Raw genomic sequence first — 21052 nt, 5'->3', positions numbered from 1 at the left:
ATTATTTTCAGAGTTCAGAAGCAATAACAGAGAAAACACTGGTTGTAGAGTAACCATCCTATTTAAGGTAAAGATACTCAATTCTTCTTTCTCGTTGCAATGCAAAAAATTAACCCAAATAACTATTTCATCACAGCACAGTTTGTGAAATAAGCATAGCCGTTCATTACTCTGGCAATATCCCCACCAAGATTGCTTTACCTTTGCCTGAGTAAGAGTTAGAAACAAAATACTAACTTGCTTTGATACTTCTTTACAAACTGTAAAATAAAAGCTAGAGAGTTGTGAGTAAAGAGAGGCAAGAGTTTCGCTTGCTGGTGTGTAGAGCCACTCAGAGTAACGTAAGACCCCAAATTATTTTACTTCTTCCAATCCTGTTAAGAGGGTAAAGTAAACACATTCAAACTGCATAATAACCTAATGAATCAAGTTCATGTGACTTTGCTGTAAATGCTCCCCAGCAATTTCACATGCAACACTAAATTAAGTGTAATACAGCAACAAGCCACAAAAAATGCAAATATTTCACAGTATTTTACTGCTACAGAAAAGACAAGTCCGTTCTTAATGGGTTTAAACCCATTTCAACATATTTTTCTTTATCAAGTCTCCTGGCATTTTGTTTTCACTTCCCCCTTCCTTTCCCTGCTCCATGTCCTCAGGCAATTCCTGTGCTCATCCCTCCCCCCAGCCCTCCCTCCCTCCCTTTGGCAGCCCAGAACAAAGGCACCTTTTCCAGTAAACAGCTGCATCTGGGCTCTGTGCAGTTCGGCACTCACTAGTTACAAAGGGTTTGCAACAAAAATCTCAGCAGTCTGTGTCCAGGACACAAAGGGCAAACTCCAGCCCGGGTCAGCTGCACCAGGAGAAGCCCCATTCCCACCCAAAACTGCAAAAGTGAGCCAAACCCAAGGGAAACCCCATCTGCTGACCTGCTCCCCCCTTTCCTGCCGGGCCACATGGATACACATCCCGCTATAAACCCCCGGAGGAGGTGAAGACTTACTCGCAAGCAGAGCTCTTCCCACTGCCTGTGCAAGTGTTCCACTTGCTCCTTGAGCACCATCATGTCCTCGGTGAGGATGAGGTGTGCCAGCTCCACCTTCATGGCCTGCAGCTCCTTCATGTCGTGGGCCCAGTCTGCCAGCGACTGCTCCAGCTCCTGCATGGAAATGCACCAGCACAAGCCTTGGCACTAAGCTCCTCGGCTTTCCAAACCTGCTCGCTAATCCCTTGCCTGGCCTGTGGGGGAGGAGAGCAGGGAATGTGCAGCTGCCTGTGCTGTGCTCTCCAGCAGGGCTGGGCTGGTCCGGGTCTCCCTGAGCCCACTGGAGCCCCACTGGAGCCCCGGGATGTGCTCCACTGGTACCACCGCTGCATCCAAAAGTGCCGGAGTGCAGCCTGGCCCCTGCAACTCCCCACGCTCCAGGGCAGCCTTGGGCATTTCACACCCAGGCTGAAACATGCCCACTTCTTTGGAGTTTCCTTTTTTTTTGTTTCTATTATAATTATTTTGGGCAAGTCGCTTTCCATCTGCATTTGCTCCAATTTCAGGTTATTTATTTAAATGCTAAAAAAATAAAATCAGTTCCCTTCTCTAATGAATGATTTCACAGGCACTTCCTCAGATTTGTCAGGAATGTGGAGCTTTTAAATTGCTCGTTCACACAGACGTGCTGTCTCTTCTGCTTTGCTCCCCTAACTTCCCTTGCTCTTTATAATGAAGTTACACATTTTCCTTAAGAGTGTTAAAATTGTCACCTAAAAAGCAGAGGCACCACTGCGTGCAGCTGGGAAATGAGACTCAACATGCAAGGTCCTAGGTCCCAATTTGCAAAGAGGCTGCTGGAAGTGTCACTTGCTCATCTAAGAAAAAAATCTCTTACAGAGAATCCAATTTGTCTCTTTTTAAAGGGGAAAAAAAAAACCTGTGAGTGTTTGTATCAGAAGTGTGCTGGCTCTGAGCCCTGTGAGGATTTTCACAGGTCTTGGACCCAGCTTCAACACTAGAGAAAAAAACCAAACAAACACACCTGAGACTAAAATTTACTTAGGCTCACAATAAATTACTCCCTACAAATGTGCACACGTGTATTTATGTATCCTAACAAGGGGCAAATCCCTGTATTAATGAAGCTGTGGAATTTCATGCGACTTCACTAGCCTCATATCAGGTCCAGGCCTGACAGAAAAATAGCTTTATTCCATATAAAAGTGAAAAGCAGGGAGAGGAAAGAAGGTCCCTTTTCCCCCATGCCACTTTGGTACTTAATTTTACTCAACTGTGACACCTGAGAGCAGCATCTGCACTGGCACTGTCTGACCCTGATGCCTCTGCGGCTGAATTTCTCTTACTGGAACAAGAGGCAGGAGCTGTGTGCTGTCCTCTCACAGATAATTCAGGGCTACAGCAAGACTGCTGCCGTGGGAAAGGCAGCCAGCACTCACAAAGAAGATTTCAGACAGCTGATAATGAGTTCAAAGCCTTGGCTCATTAATAAGCTTATTTGTTCCCACTACATAGGTCAACAATTCACTTCATAAAAGGATGATGAAAGACTGACCAGTCCAGACAAATGTCTCCTATCCCTTGGAAAAGCTTTTCACTCCATTTAACTTTCATGGTGCACTATGGGCTGCAAGGGATTTTGCCACTCCCTTACTCTTAATTTTCCTTCTCTGTAATTATTCCCAGATCCTGCAGGTGTGTGTGGTGCTTTGCAGACTTACAAGGCCTCTTGCCTGAGGAGCTCCCTGTCCAAAATGGACTGGAAAACAAAAAGGGAGATTCAGTCATAGGGATAGCAGCCAGTTGAGCTAAGACAAGGAAGTTTTTCCCCCTTTTTTAAAGAAACTACTAATTTTATAAATTCAGACTGTAAAGGGAGCAGAAGCAGGAAAAAAAAAATCCAAACACTACTACTACTATCCCTTGCAGTCTTCTTGGTCAACTGGACTTTGCAGATTGTCAGCAATCAGGATGGTGTAAAAGAGAGAAATTCAGTGTCACTGAAGATCAGGTAAGAGGGAAAACTGATTTTACAGGGAGCAGGTGGTGTGCAAAGACTGTATCTATTTAAATACAATATGGCTGTTCATACCTTAATGTGTTCCTTGGCTTTGTGGAGCTCTTCGTGTTCAACAGGGAGTGGATCTTTTACTTTCTCCTTCAGCTCTCGCAGTCTGCTTTCCAATTCCTTGGTTTGCTTTTCAAAGCGGTCACACGTCTGCTCAAGGACACCCAAGGAAGTATAAAGAGTGAGGATACTTTATCATGACATGTTGAACCACATGGATATGTTACAAAATAGCATCTCCAACACTGAAGTAATGAATCATGTGCTCTGTTATTTTTAATTTTCTTTCTTGATACATAGTACCACCCACAAAGATTTGGTGCTTGGATTTACAGAACTTGAAGCCTCTGATATTTAAGGCTTGCCTTACAGAGCATTTCTGCTCATTTTGTTTTGTTCAATCCGAGAGGCTTGGATTGTTCAACCCAAGCATAGTTTCTGGACTGGGGATTGTATCAATGACAGTATTCAATTTTCAGACATATCTATGTGCTACCTAACCAGGAAAGCAAATTCATTGCTCTGAGGAGATAAACATGACTGACCCTTCTCTTTAGAGGTGCAATATGAGGAGCAACAAGTCACACTAACTCTCTCTAAGCTAAATATTAGCTCAGGCTTCACAGCCCAAACCAGGAGCAAGCTCCGGGCCATGGGGATCATGAAAACAATCAGAGCAGGAACATCCATTGTAGCAACAAATGGATGCTGACTCAATTTTTTTTGGAGAATCAGGGGACCACAGTTTTGGCTTCCCACAAGCTCTGATGACACAGACAGGCACTTCCCTCAGAGCCCCTCTGGGTGAGCAGCAGCTGAGCATGTGCCTTGTTGCTGCAGAGCTCAGCCCTGGAGACGGTTGGACAGGGAAGCTCTCGAGACCCAACAGCAGAGGAGCAGGTGGGGAGGGCACCATGTACCTGTAGGGTGCCGCTGAACTGCATCTTCTTCTTCTCCAGCAGGGCCTGGGTTTTCCCCCAACTCTGCTGCAACTGGCTGAGCTCCTCCTGGAGAGCAGCGCTGGTCTCAGGACTGGAGACGGCGCGCAACTTCTCCCCGACGTCGATGACTAAGGTGTACACGGCCTGCCACCTCTGAAGAATCACTGTCTTACTCTTTGAAAGAAAAACAAAATTAGTTTCTAAGCTGTTCTTAGGAAGTGACAGAAACGTGTTCCTGATATTTCACTTGGGAAGATGCCTCACACAAAAGGAGTTTCAAGGCACTACTTTGTTCATATTCACGAGAGAGTAGTGAATAGATCTTCTCCTATCTGCTTCCTTAATTTCAGAAAAATCATATTCTCTCTGATATTTTGATTTATAAAACTCTACAATAGCTTTTCACAGACTGAATCTATAGGGTAGAAGAACAGCAGTTACAAAAAGATGGAAATGCAGTTGTATGAGTTACTCAGAACAAAAAGCCAGGTTAAGTTCTGTTAGCAGCTCTACCATCAACAACTTAGACAAACTTTTTCAGAGATAACAGCTCTGTTAATCATGACATATCCAAGTGAAGTAAGCCAGCAATAATAATAATTTGCCTATAACAAATTTGCCTATAAACAATTGGTAACACAAGGAGATATGATCATTGTTTCTTTCTGCTTTGTAGAACAGCAGCAGGAGGGAAAGGGCAATTTGGAGTAGGAGGGAGAAGACTTTCTGGCTTTTCTCACTAAGGAAAAGCATGAGCATTAACTTGTAAAATCTACTGGAAATCATCTGTACACAGCAGGTAAAAATAAAGATGAAATAAACAAGGCAAGCACCAAATGGAATACTGGTAATGTGTTAATTCATCAACATTAGGTGTGTGGGTACACAATATAAATCTTGGATTGTGCAAATGGCGTTCAGTAATATGTTTTTGAAAGGTTTTGGATTGCCTTAAGCAATTTTGAACAACTGCTGCTCGTTTTTACTTTCCTATAGAATAAGGAGGTGCACAGTTAAATGGAAAACCAAAATATCCAAAATTAACAAAGGAAAGTATTTTTTTCCACCACATGTGAAATGCAGAACTCACCACCCTGAAGGACTGCTGCCCAGGTCTGTGCATCCTGGACTGATGGTTCCAAGGACAGACCCCCTTGCAAGTGCTTTATCCTCTGCTCCTGGCATCTCCTGCCCATCCCTGCACACACAGGACCTATAGGGCCTCTCCTGACACATATGTGCCTTCTTCCTTCAGGCAAACTAAAGGGCCTGAATTCAGCAGTCATGTCAGTAAGACGTACATAGTCCTAGAGGTTACCCACTGACCAGGGTTTGTCTAATCTTCTGGCACCCTGCATTTCCCTTTTCATACCAGTAAGATTTTTAGCAAACAAGGCTACTAAATGTTAATGTTGACCAAGAAGTTTCCTAGTATAATGAGCCTTTGACAATGTCAATATTTTCTCAACTGTGCTCAGCTTAGAGAAAAAGTGTCAGCAACCATTTTTCCCCCAAAAAGGCATGTGATTTTAAAGCTTTTTACCTTACTGGACTGAAGTTGTTTCAGGCTGAGGAAAAAACCCATGTATTTTAGATTTATGAGAAATAAATACAGTACCTTGAAATCATGAATTACATTTCTAAGCTGGTAAAGGCTATAACAGTCCTGGCTCTTCACAGCTGTGAGGAAGCTGTTGGTATCATCAAGGAATCTGTTGAGACTCTGAAGGGAACTCTTGAAGAGCTGCCACTGGCTCACGAGTCCATCAATATCTTTCTTCCTCTGCTGAACCATCCGGATAACATTCTGCCACTGCTCTTTCAGCAAGGTGAGCTTGGAAATAAACTCTGTCCTGAAAATAACAAGTGTTGAGTCTTAATTCATTTTGATCTCAAGGCTGCATATTACAATAATTGTGATGATTTCCATTTGCAAAGTTGTTTTCCAATTATAATACCCAAAAATGCAAAAAGCTCTATGCAGGCCTAAGCTCAGCCCTGCTCTCTGTATTACATATTTTAAGCAATCCAAAAAAAACCTTTTACATGATACAAGAATGGATAAGGCAAGTCAATCTTGCAATTGTGGTATAGCAACATACACAGCAATCAGACACATTATGCACTAAATACTTCTCTGAAGAAGAAGGTCAATGCAAGTGAGACAAGGTCACTGATTATGCTGCAAAATTGATCTGCACAATTGCAAATTGTGGTGTTATGGAACCTACTTAAACAGTTTTTTGGTCCTCTTATACAACACGGCTAAATAATCCAGCAGATCTAGCTGGTTGATTAAGACAACCCCATCTATCAATTCTGCTCCTCTGCAAGAGGCCATAGCCCCTGACTGCCTCTTATACAAACCCCTGTGTTTGTGGGGGTAGCTCCAACACAAAAATCCAGCAGACTGGCTTGGCTTAGCTGAGCCCTACCTTCCCTGGCAGCTTTAAGCCAAGCTATGGACTTCATTAGGGGCTGAGGGGAGCACATACGCTGTCCTGCCAATTCTCTGGGAGCAGCAAGCTCTGGCAGAGAGGGGAATGTGTTCACAGCAAACACCTGAGGCAGCTGAACCTCTGCTCACAAGTATTACTTGCTGTTTCTCATGCCACACTGATTCAGAGGAAAGTATAAGATCATATTGATAAAAAACAGGTTTAGCTACCATATGTTTTGGATTTCGTGGCCAATGACTCGTCATGTGTGCCAGGGGCAGAGTGGATAGTCCACACCTCTGCACTTTGAAAAGTACAGAGGTCTAGGAAGAAGGAAAGGATCCTTCATATGCAGCACCCTCATTACCTTCTGTAAGAAGGCAGCTTCTCAACCACAATTACACAACAAAAGCCTCCTGTTCAGGAGCAATTATGTTTGTTAGGCAGAACAGCCAGTTAGTATCCCAAATACCAGTATCCCAGTCTGGCCAGGGCACTCGTGTTTCCTTCTTATTGCACCTCCTCACATTTTTGCAAAATATGTCAGGAGGTTATTTAAAGAGTGAACCCAGCCAAGAATTTGGGTTTATGTCCTCACGAGAGCAAAGATTCAATACCAACCCCAAGGAAGACAGCATATTCACTGAGTTACCAAGATTTTAGGGAGCAAAACAAATGGATTACCTTTTCTCTGCTTCTCCGGACTCCAAGGAGAGTAGAACTTTTTCTATGATGGAATTAAATGTCTGCTGATTTATGGAAATCTCAGTTTGCAGCATCTGAAAATACCATGAGAACAGCAGTTTTAACTATTCACTTAACAACCTTTGCAATGAAAGCTGCTTCTGGCTCCTCTAGAGTGACGGGATTTATTTCATTGCAAATGCTGAAAACTGTTATTTTCAAGTGCTAGTGTCAAATGCACCCTAAAAGATTTCACACTCTTTGGATACCAGGAGGAATTTGCATATATGTGATAGCAGAACCCACTACAAGCTGTATGATACAGACAATGTGAAACCTAAAGTTTGTTGGATTCATTAATGAGAAATGCAATCTAGACAGAAGTCCATAGAAAAGGTATAAAAAGGCTACACTTAAGGGTGAATTTACTCTTTAAAACAATGAGCAGAAGTTTTTTCTATAAATTATTTCATTGCAATGAATGAATTGGTTTGGAGAGGTCTAAGTAAAAGAGAAAATAACTTTCTCTGGACCCCAATGAACATGCAGACACTTAACATCCTGTGGAAATAGCCCCAGCACTCAGGGTAGTATGAGGTTGTGGCCCACTGTGGCAGAACAAGGCTCACCCTAATGGCTCATGATATTTAGCATTTAACAAATAATTTTATTTTCTCTATTTTGGTTATTTTTCCATTGCTAGAATAATGCAACGTGCCTTCTCCTCTGAACAGATACTGTCATACACATGTGAAGCACTGTCTCTTTGTAACAAATATCAAGTGTTTGGGAAAATGCCAGTGAAACAGATTTCCACCAAAATCTAACAACTGGTCAAAATGGAAATATGCTGTGAAAACATTTTGTTTAAAATTCAGCTCTTCCAGAAACTGGTAAGACTCCTGCCAGATCTCCAGCATACTGCCTAGCTAGTTGCCACAGGTTTCAGTGCTCTGGACAGGCAGACAGACAATTACACCTCAAAGTTGGAGAAATCTAGGACTTCCACGATGCAACACTTGAAGATGCGCTCCTAGAAATCTGATCTCTGCAAAAAGGGATCCATCCATTTTGGAAAAGGATTTCCACATCTCAGAGGTTTCCTCTGAATAAGCATTTCAAGAATGAAATGCTCTGTACAACTCTGCCCAGACCTGATTTCAAAAGGCATAGCATTTTCTAGTGATTTCCCCCCACCTTCACCACGCAAGATGCTGCTTCCATTTTTAGAGTTAGCTTTACCTCATATACTCTCTGTTGCTCTTGCAGTTCTTCAAACTGTCCTGGAATATCTGTTTTTAAGGCCTCTTTCATTTTTTCCAGGAATTTCATCCATTTTTCACATTTCTGAAAGAATTTCTTTTCATCATTTTGGGTTCCCTCGAGCATACTGTAAAACAAAATGAATAATCAGAAACTGTTGTGTTGGTGGCTGTTTGTCTGGATATGTTTGCATATGGTCTAATGTACTGGCTAATAATACTAAAATAGTGGGGGGTTCACTTGGCACTTTGCTACCTTCTTTCTCTATGATCATTCAGATTTTTCCTTTAAATGACTTGGAATACAACACAAGTAGCCACTGATTAATTGAGTAAATGGCAAGTGCAGAATTCAACTTGGAAAGCCCCAGAGAAAGATGAGAACAGATTTCCCATGCTCTACCTCAAGTTTTGATTTTTCTCACAGAAAAGGAAATTGTTAGAAGTGATTTTTTGTTTGCATTTCAGACCTGCAACATTCCAGAGCAGCTGCTGTTTTCTGACTCCACAGCCGAGTTAGGCTTTGCATTTTCTTCAGGGTGAAGTCACTGAGTGGCAGCTTAATGCTTGCTTCATTCAAACTCTCTATGCTTGGAGAAAGTGCAGCAAGCTCCAGTGTGTGATTCTGGAAGTAAAAAAATTAATTAACTGCAAAAAAATACTGCCTTTCTTTCATTTCAAAGAAATACAGAAGCCTAACCTCTTCTGTAGGAAAGATCTGAGTGTTATACATCCAAAACACTAACCCAAAAAAACCCAGAATTTCTATGTCAACTTCAAAGAATATAGCAAACAAAAAAAGTCATAATTCTTTTACACAGGGCTCGCTTTTCCAACAGCACTGAACAGATACTCAAGATGTGGTGCTTGCAGATTTACTTTGTATCCTCCATCGAGGGCAACAGGGCAGGTCCAGAACAAAGCTGGGGAAAAAGATCTTCTGTCCACCCCAAATCTACGTGATTTTCCTCCCTTCCATGCAGGCATTTGGCCTACACTGCAGATCTGGAGTTTTTAAACTTAAATCACTGCTTTTTGTGTTTTGGGTAAATTACAGATACTCTGAGGGAAGTGCTGTAATGTGATACTCAGGTCACAGAGAGCATCCTGAAGTAGGCGGGAGCTGAGTAACACCTTTTTGTACTTGGGAATGCAACATACCATGAGCAATTCTGAGTTGTCTGTTCCTTCCTCTAGACAGAGGCTATCAAAGGCGTCTGTGCAATTCTTGACACGACCCTCCAGGGTATCAAGGCAGTTGTTGAAATCCTCCAGTTGTAGAAGATTGAACTAGGGTGAATATTGCAAATTTATGTTAATTACTATTTAATGCACTTATTCAGAATACAAAAAGGAGCAATAAGCAGTATTATCAGGAAAACAAACAGATGTTAAATCCAAATTCTAATGTATTTATAGCTCTCTTATTGAAATTTATTCAATTTTTCCACTGAATAAGGGGAAAATGTAAGCCAAAGCAGAGAACGAGAAACTGAATCTCAGTCCTGAGAGATTCATAACTATCTGGAAGGAATAGGGATTCTGAGACATCTTTTGTAGCTTTGGGCTGTTTGATTTATTGGGAAATTGGAAAGTAAAAACTCAGCTTATCAAAGGGGAGAAACTTGTGAAAGTGAGCCACACACAGGGCCTGCTCCCATGTCCCTGCAGCCAAGACTGTGCAGATTCCATGAGCTCTGTGGTGAAATAACTAGGGCTGGAATTCAGTTTTACTCTCTAGTTTGGTTTCTATGCATCAGAGAGAACACCACTGGTAAATTTTTTTCTTTCTTGGCAAGAATTAAACTTCAAATCTCTGAGAACACTTAGACAGCAACACTTTTATAAGGAATGAATGGCAAAAACTGGTGCAGGGAGAGATTTCTGTGGTAATACTACAAGGTTACATCAAAGAAAATGACTACCCAGAAATGAAATTTTTCATGCAGCGAGAAGTTCACAGGGAATATGAGAAATCTGTTATCTTCACAAAGATATCTGGCTTCCAGCCATTGAACTGTGCTGGGAGATGGAATCATAAATAGAGCTGGTTTAAAATTTCTCGATGAATTTGGGTTTACTTTAGAACAGAACAATTATTGAAATCAGACTTTTTCACAGGAACAGAGTAGTTTTACATCAGCAGATGTCCACCAGTACATTTGCTTGGAAGTTTTCTCAGGAATATCTGCACAGAGGAGAAGTCAGTTCTGCACTTCTCAGAACAGACATCATGTGGGGAAACCTGGGTTCAGTTCCCTCCCCACTCTTCCTGAACAGGGATGTGAATCTGGTCTTCCAAATTACATCAAATGGCCACAGTTTTCTGTTTGGTTTTATGTTCATTACATGCACTGTTATCAAAGCAAACTGAAGTCCTTAGTTTTTTTCCTAGGCAGAGCTGAGGAAGTTCACAACTAACTCCAATGTTCATAGAATAAAAATATGTTTCCTAATCTTTAATCATCTGAGGGTCCTGCACTGCTTGGCCCACTTGCAAAGGTTTGTTAGAGCAATCCTTCCTTCACCTGTCCCTCTGGCTTCATGTATTACTTCCTAACATAGTTGATTATGCTGTCAAGTTTTTTTTATTTTATTGAAATCACAATTCAAGAACTACAGGGCTCCAATGTAGCTCACACAGGGCTCTAGGTAAGAAGTTGTTCCACACTGACAGCTAATTTAATATTAAAAACAAAGCACCTGAAGTTCATCCAACTTCCTCTGCAGCATCTTTTCCAAATAGGTGGCTCTCTGGAAAGGCTGCAGCTTCTCCACCAGAATGGCTTCAGCAGCTGTCCCAGCCTGCTGTTTTATCCTATCAGCCTGCAAATAAATTTGGGTACGACATCCTGCTATGTTTTGAAGGCCATGCTGTAAATTCTGATGAGAGAAGGGGAAAAAAAAAGAAGTCAGTAAATGAATCAGATCGTCATTCATGTGCCACTTTCATTTAGTATCTTTTGTTGCTGTAACCAAACTCTTTTTGTTGAACTCATTTGGGAGCCAAATTCAGCTATAGTGGAAGCCTCAGTCTTTTACCCAGAGGATAATGGGAATTGCATCCTTTGAGTCTAGTGCTGGGAAAGGCACAGTTCAAAGTTCAGTGGAACACCAGTGACTTCAGGCAGCGGGATACTATTATTTTCCAGAGGAAATTAGGGAGGGAAATCAGAATATCCCTCTCTCCGAAGCGGGTGTACACTAGCAGATGGAAGAACTGGCCCATGCTGCAGATGAGAAACACAATTTTATTACAAACATACCAGTATTGTGGAACCCTTAGTGACTGAGGACCATAGGTTTGGTTTTAATTGTTTCCCTTTACTACAGAAATGATCCTATAAAATTAAACTCTAAAGGCAATACAAGAACAAAGGGTGTAATTTTAGACTCATTCAATGTATTTGATTTTTTTTGACCAAGACAACTGAAATTTACTTTTAATCATGAAACCCCCTGAAATTTGCCACTGTCTTTTTAGTGTCTTTTCTGAGAGTAACAAAGATTTCTGATTGATAGCAAAGAGCAGGCACATTTTCCTAAAAAGCAAAATGGTTTCTGCTTCCTGACCCCTATGTTTGGAAAGGATCATATTGTTAAGTACCACTTCAGCCACTGAAAAAATAATCCACTTTGATTTCTTACTCTTTATATAGGACTTTATTTATTGTGGTGACAAAATTCCACAGAACCTTTCCTAGTATACATTAGAGGAAAAGATTAGAGGGATTAAAATACAATTTTTTAATGGACATGTATTTTCAAATACATGTAACTTGTATGCCATATCACTGATCCCCATTCTTCTAACTCACCACTTCCAAAAAACCACGATAAATTCCATGTGTTCTACCCACACACACCAGTGCTAATGGCATTCAGGTGGTCATGCCTTGCTTAGTAGGTGCAACACTCTTCCCAAAAATTTTCAGAAAACAAAATGCTTTTTTGCCAGCATAGTGATGAATTTATGTCACAGCCATTAATAGATCAGAAAAAAGTGAAAATGTTTTGGTCTAAGCTTTGTTGCTGTCAGTTGTTTATGACACAGAAAGAAATACATGAGTTCTTTTTCCTATAATGTAAAGCCTCTTATTTGACCATATGCAAAGTGGAGTACTCTGGACTTCTTCCAATACACAGCTAGAGATTCATAAAGCATGATGAATCATTGCTCTGTCCTGAAATAAGGATTATTACATTTCTTTATTGCAGTTTGAAAAAAACAAAAATGTCAGAACCTAATGACAGCTTTGCTGTCTGAGAGAGTCCAATGTACTCTGTGGTCTCAGCATGAGATCTCATTTACCTAAAGTAAAAAGCAATTAGAATAATCTAATGAGCTCAGAAATTTGTGAACTCATGAGACCAGGCTAAAACACAATACCAAATACAATTAAAACCAACTTGAAGACTGTAGAAAACCTAAGGATGGTCCTGTGCTCTGAAAATATTTTTTTCCCTAGCTGTTGTTCTAGTAGCTATTATCTCTTCTCCCAAGCAATGCCCCATAAAATACATTATTTTTCTTTTAATGATTTCTTTCAACACAGATCTGATTCTTTGTGTAGAGCAGAAATGGGCAGAGCTGGAATATGATTACTCCCTTCTGCTCTCTTCTCATCATGTGCTAACTGTGGTTTGGTCCAAGGATTTGGGCAAAGTGTTTAAAAGAAACACAAAGGTGCCTGTTAATGGACGAAACCCACAGATTTTATCTCTCCCACTGACTGAACTGGTGGTGTTCTTTTGATCTGTTTCTCAACAATAAATCTTGCTTTGTGCCAGGCAGCAGAAACGCATTAATGTACCTTCATATCCTGTATCCTCTGCTCCAGGGTTTCTATCATGTTCTCCTCGGGCACATGGGCATCCAAGAGCTGGGTGCACTGCTCGTTGTACTGCTGTAACTTGGCTGCTGTCTCAGTGCACAAAGCATCGAAGGGCTCCCACAGCTGCAGGGTCGCCTGCGCTGCCCGCAGCTGATCGGTGATGTCTCCGTTTACTGAGTTCCACCTGCCAACATATCCAAGGACAAGAGTGTTTTCCTAGTAGGTTCTCCTCCAGAATATGATTTGGCATAGAATTCCCATGGGAGTTTCTTTGCATTCACACCCACGTTACTGGAAGCCTTGCTGATACGGAGTAGTTTGTGCTATGGGACCCCATCAAGAAAAAGGTATCCAGCTAAAAGGTATCAGTTCCCCATCCCTGGAGGTGTTCAAGGCCAGCCTGGATGGGGCTCAGAGCAACCTGGACTAGTGGAAGGTGTCCCTGGCCACAGCAGATGGGTTAGAATGGGATGATCTTTAAGGTCCCTTCCAACCCAAACCATTCTGCGATTCTATTCCTCACACAGGAACCCTTAGACAGGTGAGTTGCATTAATATAGATTTAAAAATCTGACAGACCTTCAAGTCCTGCCTCAGCAGCTTCTCTTTTTTTTAGAAATACTGATAACTGAGGTCTTATTTTGCAGGCTTACCTAGTGTGTGCCTCTGTGCACTTCTGGTCAATAATCTCTGCGAAGGATGGGGAGCAGCTCTTCTTCAGGTTACTGGCAGCAGCCTGGAGCTTGGCCCAGCTTTCTTCGCTGTTCTCCGATTCATCTTGAAGAGACTGCAGAATGGATGATTGCAATTAATTGTGGAGATAAACAAACCTAAGTATAACTTCCCCTATAGATTGGTAGGGATAGGGAAGCAATAATACCATGCTTTTGCAGCACAGATTAAAATGTTTGCAAAAAATGTAACGCCTGTTTCTAAAAATTAGGAAGCTAAGAGAGGTAAAATTGTCTGAGCTAAAAAAAAAAAAAAAAAAAAATCGTTCAGGAGACCTTGGGTTCCCTTTGTTTCTGCACTGAGTCCCTGCATTGATGCCCAGGCATCTCCTTCCAGGTTATGCCACAGCCTTATGGCAGAGCATTTCCCTAGGAAGCACAAGCGAAGGGACAAATTTGCTTTCAATGAATGAACCAAGAACCAACACCTTTTACAGGAATGGTGAATAACATTTATGTAAACACATACAACAATGTCCACAGTTTTCCCTTGCCAGCTGTATTTTCAGCCAGACTTCCTGCTGTCTGTGTGAATTAGATTTGGACTGAGCAGACATTAGCATGAGGGATGGTGGTGCAGAGCACAGGTCCATCTGGACTCTGTGGTGCAAGGGAGTATGAGGACCTGGTGCTTCCTACAGGGATGCCTTCCAGCACGTGCAGGAGACTGAACAAGGGACCTCTGCAACCCAAAATGGAGGCAGTGCTAGCCCACAATAAGGCAGACTGACCTGTACTTCTTTCTTGAACCTTGGTACCTAAATTGCACCAAAGTTGAACTTAGGCACTAAACAAAGTAAGAAGCCTAAAAATAGTCCTCAGTGTCTCTAGAGGTAAAAAAAATGTAATAATATTCCACTGCCTTTAATGTCATGATAATAAAGTTGCTCAAATAAATTTTTCTGTCTTGTTTTTCAGTGTTTGTTTGTCTGCCTAAAGGCATAGAAGGAAGTACAGAAATAAGACAACTTCAATAGATTTACCTGGAGAGTTTTGACCTGTTTCTTCAAAGCTTCCAATGAAGCTTCTTCCCCAGAAGGTTTGCACTGGTCTATGCAGTACAAATATCTTGTTGTCATCAGGCTGACTTCTGCATAAGTTTCATCATATGCTCTCCACTGCTCCAGTATTGACTGCATTGAGGCCTTTAACTGTGCAACCTGCAAACAAAACACTTTTGTTGCTATTTCTTGGGATCTTGACAATAGATCACCTGTAAATTTACTTAAAAATCTAAGCTTACTGCTAACAAGAATTTCACTAGTTGTAGTATTTTCCTACTTGACAAGGAATTGTGCAGGCTTCAAACAAAGCAGTAAACTGTATTTAGAGTGAAGTATAAGAATTTGTAGGCAATTAAAATTTAACTGGGGTTCAAGGAAGCACTATTCTTTCAGCCACAACTTCAGAACAAGCCAAAAAGTAACAAGTACTGAAATAATGAACTGCTTATTCCTTTCTGCCAAAATCAACCTGAAGTGGGAAGGAGCTGAGAGCCTTAATCTTCTTAGGAAGCAAATAGTTTGATCCAGAGATCAAGTTTCCTTTCAAAGATAATTTGAACAGAAATTGGTTTGTATGGAAGAAGACGCTGCTACAATACTCTGGAGAGCTGTCATCCCTCTTATGCCATTGTGCTCTAATAATGCAGGCCCACCTGAATCCCAGTCTAGCAACTTCAGGGTTCTCATATACAATTAAATGATGGATATCCTCTGTTTTCTATGTCACTTTTACTATTACAGTTGTCTAATCTATATGGGGCAAGCACAGCTTCCATTTGCCACATACTCCTAGACTTTGCAAACACAAACCCACAGTCCTCCTGCAGCGTGATCTGTCATTTTTATTCTTCGGTATCAAGGAACTACATAAGGCATGGTCCTGGTTACACAAAGCATCATCTAGTTCAATACCCACTTCCAGTCATGCCAGGACCAGATGTTTTGAGAAAAGTTTGAAAACAGGGCAAAAAACCAACTATGTCTCCATGAGACAGATGCCGGATTTCAGTTCTGACTATGCATCCACACAGTGGGAGATGAAAAATTTTCTACATTATAGTTCACCCTAAATAGACTGCATAGATCATTTTATCCTAGTATCCCAGTTTCAGGCATGCACAGGCTGATGGATTAATCATCCCTATTCTCTTTTGAATCATGGTATAGGTGGGAGGAATCTGTAATTGCTTTTTGTAGCCTGTAGCTAATTACTGCCCACACAAGGAAGATGGAAAGACATCGTTCTTGGGAAATGTCTCTGGGGCCACAGACTCACAGTCTCAAGCTCAGCCTACGGACATTGAAATCAAGGGATCACATCTCCTTAGCCCTATATTTGAAATCACAGCCTGGCTCTGCTGAGAGCAGTCACCCTGGGAAGGAACCTGCACTAAGTGTTTCTTTGCACACACAGACAACTCGGCTGTAAGAACATTCTGCAGTTTGATAGTTAAGTCATAAAGTTCCTAAAATTAACATGACCCATGGTGACTGCAAGAAGAAAAAAGCACTAGGTTGCAATCCTGCCAATTTCTATCCCCAGCTATAAAGCAGAAGGACAATCTTTCTTCATGTACACAGACATAAATTTCCCTGCTTTCTTGGTAAGAAACAGCCACGTCATTTTTGTTGAAAACTAAACTAAGAAGCAGCAGATCCATCCTGTATTGACACCTTATATGGAAGAGTTCAAGCAAAAGGGTTCAGGTTTCACAGAGTTTTGAGGAATAAAGGCAAGGCACTTATAATAGAAAGTGTAAAGGAATCTTAAACACAAACACTACATCATGTATAATTCTCTACAGTATATAGTTATTTATTATCACACACTTAAATCTATAAATGTACTCATTATTATATTTCCTGAACCTATCAATTACATCCACATAAAAAAAGATCAGTTCCAAGTATAAAGATAATATAACTATAAATACAAACTGCTGGGGAGTAAATTTGCATGGGAAACCAATCTGCCAGACTATCCTTGAACAAACTGCAAACTGCACAGGATTTGAAGATGGCAGCAGCCATCCCAGTGACTGGATGGAAGAGTCACTGGGAGATGGAAAAACTGCAGTTAGAATGGGGTAGGAACAGACAGCTTCCACCAGCACATAACAGGGGACAAACACAGGGTATGAAAGAGAAGCAGATCAAGCAAGAGAGTCAAGTTTTCAACTTCACAGAAAAATAGCTATTTCTTTAATTTCTTAAACTGCAGATGGAGGTCTGTTCCTTCCCCCTCTGCATTCAAACTCTTTCAAGATCAGACTAATTTTTGTCTCTCAACTTTGGAAATACATTAATTTACATTATGGTTCTTTGGAAGGTTAAGAGTGAGGAATACTTTGCATCTTTTTTGTACCAGCTCCTGCCATCCCATGAAGAAGATTAATAACACTGGTGGTCAGAACAGGTAGTGGAGGAAACCTGAAAACAGGCAAAGCTTTTACCTGGTTTACAATGCTGTCCTTCATTTCACACAGCTCAGCAAGCCTGAGAGACTGAGCTTCTGGGGTTTGTTCTGCACTACCATTCGAAGCCAAACTCTGTTTGAGATCGTCAAGAGTTTTGGATTTAGCTGTGAGTTGATTTTCCAGCTCCTAATTGATAAAAAACAGGAAGAAAAATAAGATTTTTTTATGAGATCATAGGAAAAAACCTGCTGTGTGAGGAGCTTAGATAAACATTCCTTCTTTAAAACCAATTTTGCATAATTCTTCAGCCATGCCACCATCATTTCAACTCTGATACACAACTGTTTTACAGGAATTCCAAGTGACAGTGGCTGCCTCAGATGGTCTCCTGCAGGTTGAACTATAATCAGTGCCTTTACTGTCAGTCTGAGCACTGGACATCATGCTTGGGAAGGAAATCATCAGGAGCTAATTCCTCAGTTACCAAGCAGGACTCTTTGTACCTCTCAAGATGCAAAAAGTTTTTCTATTAATGCAGCTGAACACCTGTATTAATTTTGAGGGATCTGATGCCTAGAAAAACACAACAAAACCAAAGGACACCAAGATTCTTGAGGCTGGTGCAGAGAGACTACCTTCTAGGGCAGAAGTAGAGAGAGTTGCTATTTTTCCAATTAGGACTGTGTAGTTTCCATGACACTTCAACCACAGAGCTCTTCAAACTAATGGAATTGATAGCTTTTACCATGGCTGTGCTGAACTGAGAACAATTTTGAATCTCACAATACGATCTACAATATTGCTGTGCAACACTCCAAATACCATGGAGCAACAGCAGATGGCATCTTCAGTTGGAGGAAAAACCCCCAGAATAGCAATTCACATTAAAAGTGCATCTGGCTCTATCACCTGAATGTAACATGCTTTAATTAAAATCAGACTGTAGTATTCTGCTAGGAAATAGCACCTTCCTTTGTGTTTTTTCTGTTAAAATCTGTGCAGTTCTTTAGTCTGGATTCATCGAAGTGTTAAATAGGGTTTTTACAAAAATATCATTCACGTAATGCTTTACCTTGCAATCATCTAATGTGTTCTGTGCAGAAATCAGACTTGCTGGGGTTTGTAAGGATCTCAGTCGATCACTCTGAGCTTCCAGCCATTTGCGAAGAGTCTGTGCTTTGTTCTCATTTTCAGAAATATCCTCCAAAATGTGTTCCAGGTCTTGTATCTGTAAGTTACAGAACTGTTTTAACTTCCTTGAACCTATGGGTGGGCAGAAACAGGGCTTTGCTTTCCATGACAAACTCTGAGATTACAAAATCTACATTGAAAATAGCATTTAGAGAAAATATTTTGAAAGGAAAAGCTAAAAGGTTTTGCAGGTTCTTTAGGATGTGACCTTTTCCTTGGGAAGAAACAAGGCAGTGTGTGTTCTGGAGCTGAGAGCATGCAGACCTAACAAGTTGTGGGACCTTGGGCTACATGGAGACATTCATATGGAGTCTGAAAGCTTCATTCTCACTAAACCCCACCAGAGTTACTAATACGAAAGGGACCTTTCTTATTTGAAGATCTCCTATCTTCAATCTTGGCCCTGAGGATCCATTAAATCCTAGAATGCAGCTTCTTGAAAATGGTTAGAGAAGATAACTTTTTCTCCTACAAAAGTGGGATTCCATTGTGGAACTGAATTTTCCACTTGAAAATTATTTTGGAAGATCTTCTGAGCTATAAAAAAATTGTGAATTTTCTGTTTGATCAGTGATCTTTGTATCTGGATTCAGAGAGGGTAGCTTCTCCCAAAGCTGTGCAAACTGAGAAATAGAGATGAAAGAGGAATATGTTAGTAGAGGGAGTCATTCCAGCAGCCTCATGGTTGAATTTGGGATTCTAACCTTCCCCATGTCTTTTCCATATCATGAGTCACACTAGCTTTTCTGGGCACTGGGGCACACAAACAGCAACATCTAATTCTGGATGCATGGATTATTTCTAGCCTCACTAGAATAGAGCAATTCTGAGGCACTGCATGAAACAGATTTTCTCCAGAGAAACAGAAGATATGCTGGTACAGTCAGTCTAGATAAATAATTTTCCTATCAGCTGCTGGTCTTCAAAGCACTCCACTGGGAAAGCATTTAATTACTTCAGGAGGAGGACAAAGATCCAGAATAACTCATTTCCAGGGACCCAGGAGGGCTGGAGCAGGCCTGGGAACTAATCTCTGCTACGCCTTTTCCAGCAGGGTCATATCTTCCCCCACGGCTATCAACGCTACTAACCTAATAATTACTTTTTTTGGCAAATCCAACTGCTACAACAGGAAAACTGGGGGTAGCTTAATATATCCCTACTCCTCATTCCCATCATATGGCAAGTGGAGGGTTTGCTTGGTTTTTTTTGATGCTGTTTGCTGAGCAAGGCCTGTCTGTCCAAGCAGTGCAGCACCTCTCCTTTCCACAAACCACCCAGTGTTTTCTCCCACGAAGTTTTAAATGCTCCAACTTTCATAGCATCCCAAAGATTCAACAGATTTCACTAACAGGTTCCCCTGCAGACACTGCCCTGAATTTTTTCTTTTCTGTAGTTTTCTCAATATAGGACTTCTTTGTTGACATGTCACTGACTGTATTTTCTTCATAGGAGGAATCTTATATTTCCACCTAATACAGTCAACAGGCAAGATCAGTTAGGAGAGAGAAAACCATGAGAACTCAATCCCACCTTTCTGTTTAGGGCTGCCTGCAGCCTGTGCCACCTCAGGTTCATCTCACCAAGACACTCAGCAAATTCTGTCCTTTCGTACCGCTTGCTCTCCACGTCGCAAGTGCTCATCTGCAGCAGTGACTGGTTAACAAAATCTACCATCCACTGTTTAAAGTTCATTTCCATCATGCATTCCTGCAGGGAAAAAAAGAAAAAAAAAACAAACAAAAACCAACAGAAATGTAAACCAATTAGTTTGGTAGTTTTAATCTGATCAATTCCAATGATGCTTTCAAGGTGTAGTTGTGGGACACTCGCAGCTGAGTCTGAACCATGACCTAAAATATTTTTCTGAAGGAGATCTGGCTGTAGGAATAATCCTCAATATCATTACATGGGTAGTTCAAGGTACGAACAGGCTAGTGCTGGAACAGGGAAGGAAATCCAGGGGTACCAGACTCTATACTTAATCCACAGGACAATACCATCACACTACCATGGTCCCAGATTAGGCTAAGACCAAGGCTTTCCCACACTCCTGCAACTCTCAGGCAAATGCAGCAAGAGCTTCTGCTCCTTTACCAAAGTATCTGCTATCAGAACACAATATCAGAGTACCTGGGAGGAGAAAGTGTCCTCCAGCATGAGTGTCCTTGCCCACTGAGATGAGTGAGAAACTACATGCAAAGTGAAAAAATAAGGGAATGTCTTTTTATTTCAGAAGGTCTTTGGAGAAAAGAGAAGGAAAGGGTTCCTCATATATCTAGCAGTACCCAGAAAAAAGTCACCAGGGAATATATAATAAAGGTACTAAAATCACAACTGTTTTCCTGCAGGAATTTTTGTCCCTCATTCCAGCTTTGTCCTCAGCATACACATCCCCATATTGCTGACAAGTGTAGAAGAAACACCTACAAACTGACCTCTAAATATTCAAAGGATTTAAAACAGGACTTC

The 21052-nt window shown here is 41.2% G+C and overlaps 1 protein-coding gene across 1 annotated transcript in view; it reads right to left on the bottom strand.

Annotated features, from left to right (window-relative positions):
- SYNE2 (spectrin repeat containing nuclear envelope protein 2) overlaps positions 1-21052 on the bottom strand; it is a 179798-nt gene that overhangs the window by 34941 nt on the left and 123805 nt on the right. The window contains exons 85-99 of the mRNA XM_051769854.1: positions 20114-20290; positions 18462-18617; positions 17426-17575; positions 14952-15128; positions 13891-14024; positions 13217-13421; positions 11106-11285; positions 9564-9692; positions 8873-9027; positions 8383-8530; positions 7141-7235; positions 5637-5871; positions 3998-4192; positions 3102-3227; positions 1007-1162 (exon numbers count right to left, since the gene is read on the bottom strand). Of these exons, the coding sequence (XP_051625814.1) occupies positions 1007-1162; positions 3102-3227; positions 3998-4192; positions 5637-5871; positions 7141-7235; positions 8383-8530; positions 8873-9027; positions 9564-9692; positions 11106-11285; positions 13217-13421; positions 13891-14024; positions 14952-15128; positions 17426-17575; positions 18462-18617; positions 20114-20290 (2418 nt within the window). The remainder of the gene's footprint in view (positions 1-1006; positions 1163-3101; positions 3228-3997; positions 4193-5636; positions 5872-7140; positions 7236-8382; positions 8531-8872; positions 9028-9563; positions 9693-11105; positions 11286-13216; positions 13422-13890; positions 14025-14951; positions 15129-17425; positions 17576-18461; positions 18618-20113; positions 20291-21052) is intronic.

This window comes from Manacus candei, unplaced genomic scaffold (assembly GCF_025592945.1).
Source record: "Manacus candei isolate 608988 ecotype Guabito, Panama unplaced genomic scaffold, ASM2559294v1 h1tg000113l, whole genome shotgun sequence".
Taxonomy (NCBI): Eukaryota; Metazoa; Chordata; class Aves; order Passeriformes; family Pipridae; genus Manacus; species Manacus candei.
The sequence above is the reverse complement of the archived record's forward strand: the minus strand, read 5'-3'. Positions and strand labels throughout refer to the sequence as shown.